This window comes from Ruditapes philippinarum, unplaced genomic scaffold, assembly GCF_026571515.1.
Source record: "Ruditapes philippinarum isolate M1 unplaced genomic scaffold, ASM2657151v2 ctg1139_1_1_1_1, whole genome shotgun sequence".
Taxonomy (NCBI): Eukaryota; Metazoa; Mollusca; class Bivalvia; order Venerida; family Veneridae; genus Ruditapes; species Ruditapes philippinarum.
The window spans coordinates 197,373-214,773 of NW_026858655.1; the positions used below are offsets into that span (position 1 = coordinate 197,373).

The following is a 17,401-nucleotide window of genomic DNA, read 5'->3' on the forward strand; positions in this document are numbered from 1 at the left end:
AAGCCTGTTTTAGACCAATAAGTGTTGGTTGAATGATGTACCCTGATAAGCTGCAAGGTCTAGAAAAGAAGCACAAAATATGGAATAAATCAGATATTGACAGCAAATTCACCCTTGTGGCTGAGGGATTGCTTTCAGGGGTTAAGACACCTTTTATCCCTTCGTGATCGTGATTACTTGAGGCTATGTATTTCCTAGCTCCAGCAGGTTATGATGGTGTTACTTCAAGTTTGTAACACCCGAGGTGAGCCAAAATCATTTTCCTGTTCCATTATCATTTGACTTTAAGAGTTGTTGTGACTTAAAACTAAACAAAACAAACAGACAAATTATATTTTCATTAATTGTAAAGGTATTGTTGAAATTGTTGAATGTCAGTGTATATTGCTGTTGGTAAAAAATAATTACAACTAAGTTAAGCAACTTTAACAAATGTTTCTTTGATTAGCCAGGAACTTACTGTCTGTCGCAAAAGAAATCATTACTTTTATTTGCAAATATCTATATGTGCGTATAAGTAAAATGTGAAAAAAATACTACAAACTCATTAAGGGGTTAGAAAAAAATGAATTATAGAGCACATCTATTTGAAATAATAACAGCAAATAAAGGAAAATTGACGACCGTATATAGTTGAGAATGTAAAACTTGTTTAAATATAAATCTTAGATAATTATATGTTTTCAAATTTTATCGATTCGCACAATTGTCTTAGCATTAAAGAATAAAATAGACTTTTAATACATTATTTTCCTTTTTAGCTTATAAATAATTGACCATGACAATGACCATAAACATCAATTATAAGTTGATAATTACAAAACTTATTACTCTTTTTTATTGGGGTAGATGCAATATGGACAGAAGATGACAACATAAATCATTTCAAATCTTATAAAGACTTACTACTAGAATACCTGGAGATATTAGGATTAATTGCTAAACCACACTTTGAGGAAAGCAACAAAATTCAGGTAATAATTTAAAGATATACTATGCTCATCTTTGAGTAAAATATTCTTATCACAGAAATTTATTGAAATCCATGAAAACCTTACTGAATGTTTTTTAATTCCAGTAAAAAAGTTTTCAAATTTTGAATTAAAAGCAGCATTCCCTGTTTAAGGAAAAGTGAAGTTGGTATTTTTTAACAAAAACTGCCAGTGTTTTTAATGACACTATATATTGATATTGTGACCCCTAATAGTGTTTAGAGTTTAAAACATAACATATTTTCTTTGAATGAAGCTGAATCATGTTTATTTAATATTTACAAAGAGGCTGTGTAGTAGTTATCAATATTTTCAAACATCAAATTTGAGCATAGTATATCTTAAAGTGCTTCAATTTGTTATTCTCAAAACAACATAATCAGAAACTATGAGGTGAAATTCAATAAATATGTTAAGGAAAGTAACTTTAATTTTCGTCAAATGTTAAATTGTTTAGTAGCTTAAATACATATTAAAAACGAAATCTTCTAAAATTTATTTTCTCAAAACAATTTTTGACTAGATTGTGTAACGTTTAAGGGAAATGGGCTCAATTGAAATTAATCAAGCACATATAAATCTTATATGAAAAAAAAACAAGGTCTAGAGAATTTTGTTATATCGAAAAGTAGGTAAAACTACATAAATCTTAGCAATCAGTAAAAAAAGATTTCATTTTGTAAACTCTTTTTGCACACCTGACCACAAAATGCATAGAAGAAAGCCTTTACGACGACAATTTGCCTGTCCCCGTCGTTCTTGTTTCGCAACTATACGTGTCAACATAATATCCTTAATTTTTTTGGAAGATTTACATTCGAACTGTAAGACCATTAGTTGGACCTTGAATATGTTTTTAAAGTTCTTAATAAAATAAGGACAGTATCGACCTTTTTCCGAAAGTGCAATGCACAGAACATATATATTTTTCACATGTAGCATTGAGTCTTCTACATAATTACACGATGGTTGAAAAACTAGCCCAATTTCTGGGTCATTTAATAAATGTAGACTTGTCCAAACAATTTAAGGATAATAATTACAGAAAGGTATAGGCTGAAAAAAAAATTTCTTAAGATGGATCAATTAATTTGTTTAAAACACATACAACAACTTAACTTTTAAAAATGTATTTCTTTCTTTTAGGCTAGAAAACCAATTTCCTTGGCCAATGAAAGCTGCAAGAAAGAGGCCCCCAAAAAAAATTAACCTTCAACCCGTTGAATAAAACCAGATGATTGCAAGTTCTTCCATTTAAAACTCTTGTTTTTACACAACATGCAAAACACCCAGAAGAAAGAGTTTTTTACCCAGATGTCATTTTCAACAAATTTTTAGCCGCCTGCATTAAAAAATGGGAATTGGTTTACAAAGGATCAATGCCAGTGGTTTTTTATAAAGGCGCAATTTTCAATCTTAAGAAGGATAATCATGATCTCAATATTTTTCATCATGATCATGTTATCCAGATATGGGTCACCCGGTACAGTTCAGATGGAAAACTCCCATGTTCCGCTCTGTGCAGTGAACTGAAACAAAAAGTTATTAAGATGCTGGAATCAGTCATTAGGAATAAATGCAATATTGAAATGTTCGTAAAATGTTGTAAGTCAAATGTCTTCTCAAATCAATGCATGTTTCCCCTAGTAGAAAACCAAGACTGGGAAAATCGCTGCGACTGTGGAGGTAAAAGACACTGTGTTACTTACAGAGATCTAATGCAGTGCTGGCTGCAAGGTAAAATAAATGTGTACATTATATTAAATTAGCATGCCATAATCAGTAACTAACTACGTACCCTTTAAGACTTTCTGACGTATTTAGTACGGCGTTGTCAGCCCGTATACCATTAGTTGTCGCAAGATTACTTTTAAAGTAAATCAATGATGTTATAATTTTTGGCATGTACCTTTTATATAAAATTTTTAGGTTATATTTTCGCTGCAATCGAGTCATTATTGATTCTGGTATGCTCATTTTAAACAAGTTTCCTATGAATTATTGGTTTTCGCTAGATAACTTCTGAAAAATTTAAATTTTTGTGTATATATTTGGCAAGTATGTTATATCAAGACACAGTTTAAATACAGATTTCGCTGCAATCAAATCATTAATGATAGAGTTATGCCCCCTTTTAAGCAAATTTGTTTTGAAATTCTTCTTATCTTGGATTATCCAAATTTTAGAGCTGCCCATTTCTATTTTGCATGAAGTGTAATACCTTTGTGCCTTCATTTTTTATATTTATGGTTTAGATCATTCATAAGACGGTGTATATCAGTAATGTGTTACAGTCAAGAGTATTTGAAATTAACTTTGCCTTCCTTTTAGACCAATTTGGTACTAAAGGCAAATATATATATATGTATGGAAAGGCATATGTTTTTTTCATAATATGGTTCACACACAAATTGATCTATTTACAAGATATGTCTGGGAAGCTTCTTTTTCTATTACTGATCAAGTCAGTTTAGTTTCTTTGAAGAAAACACAATTTATTTTTGACAGCTATTAAATTGACTATCTATGGTCTGCTTATTTGTAAAAAATGTAAAGTAATTTACAACACACAGTATGAATGCTTTTTGAAACTCTAATTCACTTCATTCTTTTCAATTCAAAATATTGAAAACTTGGATTATTGTTTCTTTACTTAAAGCTACATACATGTATAGTGTAACGTTATAGATTTGTACATCGCAGAGCTATAGAGATACTATTTGATATGCTATATTTTGACAAATATGTTTGTAATTACATGTATTTGATTATTAATAAAAACTGTCAACATTTTTGTGGTCATTATTTTTAGGAAGTACTTTAACAAGGTATCAAAAAGAATCTTTCAAGTTTGATGGTCGATTAATACAACTTACAGGAATCCAGATTGACACATTAGGAAGATCACTAGATGAAATGGCTATAGGAAGAGGCACTTTTGGTACAGTATATCGTAGCAGTAAGTATATCCTCCTTTCCATATCACCGGATTTATATGTTCCAGCAGTATGCAATACCGAATGAACCATTTGATTATCTTAACAGTATGATAAATTATATTCCACGTAGATTTGATATTAAGGTTTTCAAAACAAAAAAAAGTAATATAAGATTAGTTAAAAAATATTTAAAGGACATAGAATAATTAAATCCCATATTATAAACTGTCAGTCATGGATCATATAACACGTTTTAGGGTCAAACGGGTCAAGATTATTTGGCTAAAATTAGAACAAATTGAAAATATGACAGCCGATAATTAGAAAAATATGAAGCAACAGATTATTATATTTTCGATACGGCCTTTATTGTTCGAAAGTATCATTTTTGTCCGGCCCATCACTCAGTCATGTATCATCATCACTCTGTCATGCATCAAAGAAATTAAAATAACTTTGAACAAATGTTTTGTATAATGCGATGGTGTGTCCTGCGTAAGACCTCGTACCTTGCTTGAAGAACAGGGTCATACTTACAGGTTTAGAGAATAACAAAGGTTTGTTCGGCCAATAACCCTGTTATGTATGAAGCTATTTTGAAATAAATTGTCATAAATGTGAAGCATCGTGAGACGATTTGTCATGCACACTACATAGACATCAGCTTTAAGGTCATGGTCATGCACAGTAGCTTATTTATGGTAAAATTATTCGTCTTTATCTCATGCACAAATGGAATATTATTTCAACTATAATTTACATATAGTTTTTAGCATACAGACGCAATTATTCAAAATAGGTACCAAGAGAGAGAAAGTTGTCTTTCTTAGTATATTAATATAAGTGTTTCATATATCTAAATTTTTTATCACAAATATAAGGAATCTGTCAATACCATGCATCGACATAATTCAATAAGTATCAATGCAATGACAGAATTGTTTGACAATTGCAATCTTATTATCTTTATTAAGATGATTCTGAAGTATTTGGAATTCCTGTCGCCGTCAAAAAGATACCAACAACGGTCAGTGAACGAGCCCAAAAACACGCCCGAATGGTATTTTTTTATGTCTTGCAAATATTTTTATATATATATTTCTTTTATACAATATTTGTGTCAAACATTATGATATGACTTATATATTTTTGTCCTGAAATTAAGTATTTACATATTTATTCAATTCATGATTAAAGCATTTTGTCAAATTACAATCGCTACCATTTAGGGAAAAACCTTATTTTACGCTAACGTTCTTCCAAATGCTTTTCATTTAAGGAAATGATGGCTATTAGACTATTGAATCCATTTATACTCCCGCTCATAGCTTTTGCTAAGACGTCAAATGGGTAAGCTTCATTCAAGTCGTGTTTTTTTCCTTAAGGTTAAAAAGCCTGATGTTACATTAATAAATCGACAGCATACGTTGTAATAGTTTTGTATAATTCTTTACTAAACACGTTTTACACTGCAAACATATTCTATATTGTTATTGAAAACTTCATGTTACACAAGCAAAAAAGAATTGCAACACTTAACTTGTTCTATTTGTGCAATTTGTAAACGTTTTGTATGAATATATTCAAATTGCTTAATTCAAATGTGTCATAAAGTGACAAAACCCAATTCAATAAATATGTCACGTAGTAAACGGCAGTGCGTCATAAATGACATTGCGATAGTTGTTTGAATAACAAATATCAAAGAAAGGTCATGGAAACGTAAAACTGCATCAGTGGTTCTACTCGTTTATCAGGTATTGCGTAAAACTAGGTGATAATAAAACGTACATCCAGACGCTTGATCTGCTTCACTTAGTGAACCATGGACTATCTTTCGCCAAACCGTAAGGTTTTCGTAGACACAGAAGAATTAATGCCCAGGACAGTCAGAGAACCGGATTCCCATCAGTTATTGATAGTAGAGTGATGTTAGTTAAAAATGCCGTTCAAACTGATCATCTTAAAACATGCACGACATCGCAAGTATGTGGGATGGCACATAAAATACTTACAGAAACATTATGTATAACTTGAGTCTCAGCTAGATAGATTCCAAATCGTTTACTGCTGACCAAGATATGAATTGAGGACTTCAGAGCGGTTTTATCGATCTAATAGGAGAGAAGATGACGCATAATGTGAAAGAAATATCACAGAAGCCGAATTATAATTAAACCACTTTGACCAAGAGACGAGTATCAGTTGTCAACGTGAAAGCGTTCGGTATCGCAAGCTCTAAATTTTACTCGCGGTTGAACGGGCATGCTACCAACTTGGTGACGGTAAATGCCGAGTACTACTACTACTAAAGGTTTGTTTAGTCATAAATAAATAGAAATAATACATATAATGCTAGGTATTTCTATTCTAAAATTGTTAAATAAACAATTTAAATCGTCAATATGAACCAATTAGATTAGTTTATTCAGTTTTATAAAATAATCACATTGCCCATGATTCGGCGCGATCTTCTTCAGGTCGTGTTATATACTACGTTCAGAAATAGAGGAGGAAATGGGAACATAAACCTACGTCTTGCCATTGCTACTTCTTACAAGGCAGAATCTACAATGCTGGAAGTAGATGTGATGTTTTTGAATAAGGTGGAACAACCACTTCAGTCGATCTTTTGCACTTATTGACATTACAGTGTTTCTTACTGTTGGACATCAAGCTCGATTCATAACAGAATTATGATCAAAAGTGAAAAGCATCATATCTTATATAGACGAAACTTTGTATTATAAGGGTTTTGAGAATGTGCGGATATTCATTCAAAATATATGCGCATGAAGGGGCAATGTTTTGTGAAATTATGACAACCGACGCAGTTAGCGTTACTTAGTATTGTTTAAACAAAACCGTTGACGTCATTGCGTGCTCCGGTGAGGAATTACAGCAAGTCTCTTTCATGTATATTTTTCATTTATTTTATCTTGTTATATATTGTTGATTTCAATGTAGTTTGTAACAGTAAAGTCGAGAAAACATTTCACATTTAATTTTCAAAAGTAATGTTGTTTGTCTAAATATTTTCGAACAACTCTCGTACTTTGATCTTGAATTTAGGATAACATTAGGACAGTTTTCTTTGCCTGATGATGTGCGTGTTCAAAGTTATATTTCATACGTAAGAAACTCTTGTCAAACTTGTACCTTTCACATGTGCAATTGTCTTGAGGTTGTTCATGTTGTTGGTGTAAATAAAGTATTTGCACGAGCAGAATAGGGCATAATATAGGTCTCAAAATGTGGCACAATGTCAAGGATGTTTGTGACATAGTCTGTCCCCTTTACATTACCAGAGGAAATTGACTTAACGATATATATTAAGTATATGCCAAGTTTTTAGCACGCCATGCACGTTTTTTAACATATTTTGTTAGCATAAATTTTCGTCCAGTTAGTGGAATTATCTTCTGCATACAATATTTCAAATTACGCCGTTCTTGACGCAAGTCTACCAATACTGTTTCGTGGGAAGAGTAAGCGAAGTACATCACCTAAACTACAACGCCTCATGTCTGGTTATTTTAAAACATATTATTATTCTTAAAAGCAGTTTGACGTTAGTTCAACCCAGATCGCTTTGATTATAATACGACATCTGTTTCTTAAGGTTTTTCTTACTTGGAGCTTATTGTTGATGAATGACGACATTATCTCTTGCAATGGCCTTCAGAGCGAAATCCGCCAAATGGATATACAATTCAATTAAACATCCTTCTGGAGTCATTTTTGAAAGTCTTAATAATAACTAACTAAGTTAAAATAAGATTCATTTTTGAAAAGTAAAGGGCTTGAAACTACAGTGTGTTGAAGGTTGGTGTCTGACATGTGTATGTTTCAATTGGTACACGATCTGTAAGCCTTAAACTTAAATACAGCGCAAGGTTTATGTCAGTATGCTTATAATTAAAATTATAGTATTAATGAAAATGGTTAAATAGTAGGCTTATGAACTAGGTGTTGTGATTCTTTTTTGCCATGTGTATGTATGTATTTCTATTATTTGAATGTAAACGTAAATAAGTGCACATTCTATTTTAATTGATAAGCCGTTTTCTTATCTAGAGAAACTTGGTTAATTACTCCCTATTTGGAAAATGGTGATCTCAAAAAGGCTATTAAAGATGGTAAAGCTAGTGAAGATAAGATCAATCTGCAGAGTACAACGAGTAAGGATTGCGCTGCACATTGCATTAGCGATAAAGTATATTCACACTGAAGTACCAAATGTTAGGTATCCATTTACTTATTTTTGTCACTTATTATTTATCGAGAGATAATATTTTACTCCTTTATGGGAGTTTATAATGTTACAGTAAGGTCTTAAGTTTTTTCATCAAAACTTTATACGTCTAATTCAACATTTCTTTTTGTTAGATAACCAATATTTGTTTAGTCTACATTTTCATATTATGTCAAACAATTATTTTTCACGGGTCACTGCTAAGGTTTTATTACATAAAAGAACTGGAAGTATTTTTTAATACTTAGAGATGTAGGTCTCGACTTATATCGTGTACGCAAAATTTCTGATCATTTCTTTCACTCCATTTGGCCAATGTCTTTTTTACTCAAAGCTGGATTCAAATAGTGAAGAAAAAAGCTTGAGGTTATTTTAGTGCATTACCTGATTTATGCAGGAATTTCAAATTCTATTTTATGATTTATATCTTAACCTCGGTTGAGGTTCGTTAATGCAATTTTTTATCGAATAATGTACTTTTTCTTTTTGTTATATTTTAATTTGTGTGAATAGGGTGCTATTTTCTTTCACAAGAACATAAGCATTTTCTTCAAATTGTTGTGGTTAATAAAGAATTACTGGAAATGCAACGTTCAGTAGGACTTTCGGATTGCCAGAAGAAATGATTACATCGACAACCTTACTCTTGAAAAAGCTGGTGATACAACCCCCCCCCCCCTCATCCTCAAAAAAGGGCAACGATGCTATTAAAAGAGAGTTTAGATTCATTATAACTTTGGGGAATAAGTAAGTTACACAGCAATCAAAATAAAATCTTTGTTAGTCTTTTTGTAATAATTTCTTGGTATAATTTAGTACGTTTCATGATTACGTATATCATTGGATTCAAATGTTTGCAGTAAGGACCTTATGTTGTGAACATTTTCTTAGGCCTCATGTGTCAAACATCAAATTGCTCTGTCCAAAACCTACATATAGAAATTATTTTTTTTAAAACATATTTATGCAACTTTTCATTTCATATTCAATAAAAGGACTGTTTGTAATTATAGCCAATCAAGTACAGTAAATTTAAGTGTTAGAGCCATTGTTAGGGATGTCAGATAGATATTACATAAATGTCTGGGTTTATTCGATTCAATTAAAGTGGTAAATTTAGGTACTGCTTTAAGAAGAACCTGAAATAATTAGAAACAAGCCAGTGTCATTCGAGTTATTGACGATTTGTTTCTGTTCTTTACATCATTCAAATTTAAAAAGTAACCGGTGTAAAGTATACCTATCTGCATGAACACACAGTTACAAATTAGTGGATAATAGTATAAAAACCGATGGGGACATTTTAACTTCATGAATTCCCGATTTCATCTTCATGAATTCCCGAATTTAACTTCACGAATTTTCGATCTTAACTTAACGAATTCACGATTTCAACTTCATGAATTCACGATTTCAACTTCGTGAATCACGACTTCACTATTTCAAGTTCATGAATTAACGATTTTAACTTCACGAAGTCACACTTTCAATTTCATGAATTCAAGATTTCAGCTTCACAAAGTCACAATTTCAATTTCATGAATTCACGATTTCAGCTTCACAAAGTTACGATTTCAACTTCATTAAGTTGAAATCGTTAATTTGTGAATTTGAATTCATGAAGTAGAAATCGTGAATACATGAAGTTTAAATCGTGAATTCATGAAGTTAAAATCGTGAATTCGTGAAGATGAAATCGTAAATTCATAAATCTTTATTTGTAATGTTGAAATCGTGACTTCGTGAAGCTGAAATAGGAATTCGTAAATTGCGTATGTTGAAAACGTGAATTCCGTATGTTAAAATTATGAATCCACTGAAGATGAAATCGGGAATTCCTAAAGTTGAAATCGCCCTACCGGCCTTTCATAGAATAATGTACGTCCCTGGGGTTCTATTCAGATGCTCATTCGTGCCTTCAATAATTTTTGCAACGGAAGGAGGCCACCTTGAGGTCTGTCCTTCACCAGTTAAAGCTGGGAAACATCGCCCATATGGGGACCTATACTGTGTCTGGTGTGTGGACGGTTAAAAAACAAAATCAAAACAAAACAAACACCACGTTTCTGGATGTCTGTCTGTCCTGTACCAATTATTCCTGAATGAAAAAACTATGTATTATGAATATTTTAGCGCATGTCAAATTTCGAGTAGTCTCGAGAATACGTTTATGAAGTCAACACGCTGTTTTGCCCCTATTTTTTAATTTTTAAATTTTGCCCCTCCCGTTCCCCGTTTTTCAAGTCCCCTTCCCTGGGCCCTTTTACTTTATGGGCCTATCAATCTGTTAATTGTATTTGGTTTCCTTATCGGTTACTTTTATTTCCTATTGTGTATTATGAATTGATTATCATGTCGTGTTCTGCCTTGTGTCCTGACCTATTTTGTTTGGGGTCCTCCCGGCCGCTGGTCCCTGTTGCTGGGTTTTGTGGGGGTTGCGTTCATTGAACGCCGCTTTTCCTTGTTGATCTTGTTTACTATATTTTTTATTTCAATATTTGTAAAAGCAATTAATTATGACCAGAATATCGCATCAGTTATTTACATTGTAAATGAATTTTTCCAAATTTTCATGGATTTAAACTTAAAATGGTATTGTATGGGAAATGCGATTATAAATTGTAGTTTAAATATAAAATTTGCGTTTCACTGTATTTTGTTATATCTATCAGTTATCCGGGAACTTTTGACAAGCCTTGGACCCGCAGAAAAAAATCCAGTTCACTTAGAGAACATGAAAGTAAATCAGATTAAAGATAAATTGGATGTAAGTTTTTAGCTTTTCCTCTTAGTTTTATATGAAAGAGGATTTTTGTTGCATGTAATATCGAAATATATTTCATTAAGTTAACACCGGATGCAATAGTTGTGGAAAATATAACAGCTCGTTCTCAGCAATTAAATGCAAAATTTATCTTACATGACAAACGATCAAATTGTTATTAAGTTGCATGTTTTAAGCGGTTTTAAGTTATGTTGATTTATTTTTCTGCAACAAATTTTGCGCTGAAGTATTTTTGCGTCACGAAGTATTATGGTATCACAATTTTCGTGTTAAAAATAATTCTGTTTTTAGTACTCACAAATTCAAATATAGGTCGTGTACTGAGAAAATTATGTTTTGATAATTTCATTGTAAATGTGTCATAGTACAATTTCACTTGCTTCTGTAAAGCATTTAATTAGTAAATTAATTGCTTTCACTTCACGCTTACTATTTTTTTTTTGAAGTTCGATACTGAAAATTAGGTTTGTCTTAATATGTAGAAAAGTAAATTGACTTTTAAACATTATATATTATAGAATGCAACGCAAAATATCTTTTTTTTGAAAAAAAAATAAAGTTAGATATAAGTAATAATAAATAAACGATTCTTGATAGGAATATAACATATTGAACTATTTTTATATTTGATCTTCATGTTTTAAACAAAACATTGATTTTGCTTATGCTTTTTAACAAGTTACATGAACAAATAAACTTTTAACTTATATATTTGAACGTTATATAGAATCTTGCCATGTTTAATGTACTTAAAATTAGTCAGGAAACTAGCATTTTAACAATTTCTTTGTTTTTATTCAAATGTTTGTTATTAAATAACAAAGTAGTTGTCACGACTTAAAGAGGCATGAATGCTTTTAAATGATCCACATAAGTTATTGAAACAACGATTTATTACAAGTTATATATGTATGTTAGTATATGTATATTAGTATATGTTTTTTTGATATTTAACCTTTAAGATTTGATTTATACCAATAATATTCAGAAATTCAATGGATTGTTAAACAGACAAAATAACTCCACAAATATTTAATAACAAAAAAGGCAAGGGTATTTAACAATATGGTTCCCTTTATTTCATAATTTATTACCTGGCAACTCATACCAATAAGATGATTCAATAAAGAAGTTATTATTAAAGGTGATTATATTTTTGACAGGCCATTTTTGTTTATAATTCAATATCCTGCATGCAAAATAGTGCTGTTCTAGGATGTAGATTTGAGCTTGAATCTGCATTATTATCCGTTATCAGAAAACTAGAAATTAAGCCTTTTAATTCTTTTAAGTTATAATTATGCTTTTTAGCTTACTTGGTCAGAATGCTTGTCTAGGTAATTGATCGGAGAAATTTGAATATGGGTCATCTCATTTGAAAAACTAGGTCACAGGAACTATGAATATAAAAATCTTGTAAACACTCTAGTGACTACTGTTTTGATCCAAATACCCTGGAAATTGGTTTGAAAGTTTGTTTTGATGATTTGTATGTCAAGATATTGGTCACCTGGGGTCAAAAACTAGGTCACACTGCGCAGATATGGAAAAACCTTGTTAACACTCTGGTGGTCACATTTTTGTCTTAATTGTCATCAGACTTATATGTATGCCAGTATGCTTGTCTAGGTAATTGCTCGGATGAACTCGAACATGGGTCATCTCGGATGAAAAACTAGGTCACAAGACTAAAAATAATAAAATATTGTTAACACTCTTGGGGCTTCTGTTTTTATCGAAAGTTTGTTTTGATGATGTCAAAGACAAGTTTGAATATAGGTCACCTGGGGGCAAAAACTAGGTCACACCGCCCAAATATTGAAAAAACCTTGGTAACACACAAGTGATCACATTTTTGGCTCAATTGTCATCGAACTTGGGCAGGATACTTGTCTAGGTAATTGCTCGGATGAGTTCGAAAATTGGACATCTCGGATGAAAAACTACGTCACAGGAGTCCGCGTCCAGATATCAGATTGAAGTTTTGGTGCTGTAAAATATTTTTCGCTATAACTTTTTCATTTATTAAGGTATGAACTTCAACCTTCAAATATATGCTTTCATCATAAACCACATCTTATATGACAAGGTTCATAACTCTAGCACCAATATATTTAGATTAATCTCCCCTTTTACTTTCTTAAAAATATTATTTTTACTGTTTTCTTCTTTATTCCTTAAGGGATCAAACTATTGCTTTCGAATAGATGTTTCTTATCATCAAACCACATCTTATGTGTCAAGGATCATAAACTTAGGCACAATTATTTTAAGATTTTTATCTCCCCTCGAATTAGAATTTTCTCTTAAAAATATTATTTTTACTGTTTACGTCTTCATTTTCTTAAAGGATTAAATTCATACTTTACAAATATATGTTCTTATTATTAACGACCACATCTTATGTGACAAGGTTCATAACTCTAGCACAAATATATTTAGAAGATTAATCTCGCCCTTTTACTTTCTTAAAAAATATTATTTTTTTACTGTTTCTTCCTTTATTCCGCTTAAGGGATCAACTTTTTTGCTTCGAATAGATCTTTCTTATCATCAACCACATCTTATGTGTCAATGATCATAACTCTAGCACAATTATTTTAAGATTAATCTCCCCTCGAACTTAGAATTTTCCTTAAAAAATATTATTTTTACTGTTTACGTTTTCTTTTCTTAAAGGATTAACTTCATACTTTAAATATATGCCCCTTATTATTAACCACATCTTATGTGACACGGTTCATAATCTAGCACGCAATAATATAAGAATTATCTGCCATGAACTAAGATTTTTCTTTAAGATGTTATTATTTTTACTATAACTTCTTTAGTTTATATGTACCTACTGCAAACAAATTCATATTCCTTTATCATCAACCACATCTTATGTGAAAAGGTTCATAGTTTTAGAAGCAATATTTTCAGATTATCCCCGCTTGAAAAATAGCATTTTCCTAAATAATATTATAATTCTATATTTTTAAGTATCTACTTTAAACTTAAAATTTCTTATCATTATAAAATGTTATGTGGTAAGGTTCATTACTTTAGCATGACTATTTTTGCCAGAATTATTCCCCCCTTGAACTTGGTAAATTATAATTAACGCCATTAATTACTCCATGAGCATTTTGTGAAAAATGGCTGTTTTCATTTGAAAAGTCTCCGTTATATAAGTTCAAATTGCTATAAAACTATGAAAATTTCCTTAAATACTAATCAAACTTGGCACAAAATGTTGACTAAGGATTATTGCCTTTGTAACAGCATGCTCAGGCTTAAATTTTCCTGTTACCATGGCAATACGAGGGGACATCTCAAAATTGCCAAAATCACTTTTTTTGCTTGATCTTTTTTCATCAAAATTGATTTCAAAGTGCCTGCAAGGATGAGATTTATAACGCAAGCTCCTGTATTCCCAGAAGAACTTGCATTTAATTTTTGAATTTAGACTTTATTTGTAAATTGTTATACAATAACAAGTTATATATATATTAGTATTATCATTGTTATTATAAATGGGGTATCTGATATAAACAAAGATAATTAATTGTTCTTAGTCCCCATTACTCATAGCATGCATTACCTTGGTTCATATGACTCTAGCATCTTTTTTTCAAAGAGTTATTTCCCCTTTTGAACTTATAATTTACTTTACAAGCTTTCAAAGATCATTTTGCTCTAACATTAATTTTTTAAAGGATTTACTTTAGATTTCTTATGTTTGTCTTTTCCATTAAAAACAAATAGAAATGTCAGTTTAACATTTATTGACAAGTCATATACATATTATGATGTGCAAAGATATTAAAACTTTTGAGTGTTTTCTTAATACTGTTAAGATATGTTTTGTATCATAATTGATTTTTTATTCATAGTTTTGTCTCCCTTACTGCGTCCAGTTTTAATTAGTCGAGCTTTGCTGTCTTCCTTGACAGCTTTTGTTATCAATCTGTGTTTAATTAAATAAGGGAACAGGACATTTAATCATAACAGATGACATAGATTGCTATACGCATAGGGACAGAAAATATATATTAAAATATTCAATAATAACACATTCATATCATTTTGGTAAAATTTAAGACAACTGGATAATTACTGTATAATAAATATGAATCATGACAATACAATATATTTGAATGGATGTTTTATTTAAAAAGGACATACTGTTTTAAAGGATAATAAAAGGTATTTTAAATTATATATATTTAATTACTATTTTACAATGTATTTAACTCTGGTTTTATTGAAATATTTACGATAATTTTAGGACATTAGATGGAAAGAAGGAATAAACATGTATGAATGTCAAGAGGAAATATGTCATCATTGTATCATAAATCCAATCTGTAAGTTCTTTATTTTCAAGGCACATTATGAATCAGAAACGATTTTCATTTTCTTTTTTACAATGGCAAACATGAGTTCACCTTTTAGTTTAGTCGACTTCTCTCAGAAACTATCAAAAATATGTTATTTTATTCTTACAATGAGTGTGAAACATCTAATCAAAAGGGCAAACATAAAAATATATATTTATTACTTGTTCTGTTTTATTTAAGAGTTTTTACCCTTAACAGTTTCAATAACCATTTGAAATACTAATAGCTAACAAAGAATACTTAGCCATTATTAAACTTGGAATGAATTTTAGAAGAGCAGGTCACCTTAATATGCAATTTTGCTGAGTGATGCCCCCTTTTTTGTGAATCGAATCATTTATAGAGATCTTCATTCAGAATATTAATATCAATTTTTCTCCAATCGGATCATGTAAAATAAAAATTTTATAAGCTTTTTCGAAAATATAAGCTATATGTTTTTATATTGGAAAATAAATTGAGTATTTTTGTTTAAAATACAACGTCCTTAGTTTAGTTGCATCTATTTATCATTTAGCATCTCTTTTTGCTAAAAGGTTTGAACAATGTCATAGTACATAAATTGAAGACATAAAATAGTACAAACTGTTACACTTAATTTTTTTACTACTTTATCATTTACCATTACAAGGTATACTTATTAGGTTTAGGTGTTTTAAAAATTTAAATACGAGGGATGTTCAAATGGAAATGTAATTCCTAGCATATCTAGAAAGGAATTGTTATAAAAACAAAACCAAATTATCGGTTCCCTTCAAAGTATTCATCCGTGAATATGCACATTTTTTACTTTTTTTATCCAAAATTTTTAAAGGCAGTTTTTCATAGTCGTGTTTCTGGGTATACCCTTTGCAAAAACTGGAAATGGCTGAAACCAAGATCTTTTTCGTGTTTTTTGTATTCGCCCAGTGAAAGGTATTTTTTAGATTTCGGGAACAGGAAGTAAAGCACAGGGGGCAAAGGTGTGGAAAGATACGGCGGGTTAGGAAGCTCTACAATCCTTTCCTGCTTTAAAAGATCGATCAATTTGCCGTTTGTGGCTAGAAGTTGGTCAATGCAGCGGCCTACCCCAATAAATGTACCCAATAGTTCGTGACTTGTGACGAATATTCCCAAACGAGCGTTTTTTATTTTTGGTATATTTTTAAGCACGAATTTTTGCCATTTTAAAGCAGAAAAGGCTTGCCCCTTGTTCCTCGTGCAGTTTAAATTAAACCCCTTTAAAAGGGGTTTTTTTTTGTAAATTGAATGAATTCCCCCATTTATAAAGGGTTTTTTTTTAAAGTGAAAAATTTGATTGGGCGATGAATTTTTTTGATTTTTGGGGGTCGCCTTGAAAAAAGGGAAAAAATAGGGTTCTTTTTTTGGGTCTGTGTCCCAAAATCTTTGTCGGCGTGGTTTTGTCGGCGTCCTTCTAAGCTTTTCCGGAGCATAAGTCAGTCATAATAAGTCGGATTTACTTAATAAACTTGGTAATGCTTGATTCTTATAAATGACCCGATGCGTAGTGCACAAGAAAAGGTACTTTGCACTTCTTAATTTTTGAGTTATTGCCCTTTATTAATTTTCATATTTTATTTTTGTCCGGGTAATTTCTCCTAATGAATTATAGCTATGGACTTGAAACTTTCATTTTATGACAGATCTCATAAAGAAGAGTGCAGTGCACAAAAAAACGTACTCTTGCATTTCTTATTTTTTTAGTTATTGCCCTTTGTTATTTTTCTTACTTCACTTTTGTCGGGCTATTTCTCCTAAAGTAATAAAAGCTACGGACTTGAAACTTTAATAGAATAATAGATCCTTATTAAGAGAAGAACAGTGTACAAGAACCGGTACTCTGTACTTTTTATTTTTGAAGTGATTGCCCCTTTGTTAAATGTACTCACTGAGGTAGGGCGAATGTCACAAAAAAAAGTAAAATTTCACGAACCGATAATTTTTTGTTACCTGCGTGTTAGGGACATTCAAACAGAATCAGTGATACATTGATATGTGTTCTTTGGATTGGCAATTCCCGTTTGAAATTACATATTTCTCCAATT

General features: G+C 30.9%; 2 protein-coding genes across 3 annotated transcripts in view; both read left to right on the forward strand.

The window, feature by feature from the left end:
- LOC132753854 (uncharacterized) overlaps window positions 1-2,201 on the forward strand; it is a 55,059-nt gene extending 52,858 nt beyond the window's left edge. The window contains exons 12-13 of the mRNA XM_060744391.1: window positions 850-974; window positions 2,139-2,201. Of these exons, the coding sequence (XP_060600374.1) occupies window positions 850-974; window positions 2,139-2,201 (188 nt within the window). The remainder of the gene's footprint in view (window positions 1-849; window positions 975-2,138) is intronic.
- A 108-nt stretch (window positions 2,202-2,309) lies between these two features.
- LOC132753855 (uncharacterized) lies at window positions 2,310-8,688 on the forward strand. Of its 2 annotated transcripts, none has more exons than XM_060744392.1 (5): window positions 2,310-2,729; window positions 3,805-3,951; window positions 4,906-4,991; window positions 5,211-5,281; window positions 8,009-8,688. In XM_060744392.1, the coding sequence occupies exons 1-5, from the start codon at window positions 2,372-2,374 to the stop codon at window positions 8,160-8,162; spliced, it is 816 nt and encodes a 271-aa protein (XP_060600375.1). In that variant the 5' UTR covers window positions 2,310-2,371; the 3' UTR covers window positions 8,163-8,688. The 2 variants fall into 2 exon arrangements, with proteins under 2 accessions (XP_060600375.1, XP_060600377.1); XM_060744394.1 differs by lacking the exon at window positions 8,009-8,688 and adding an exon at window positions 6,053-7,986.
- Window positions 8,689-17,401: the final 8,713 nt, after the last annotated feature.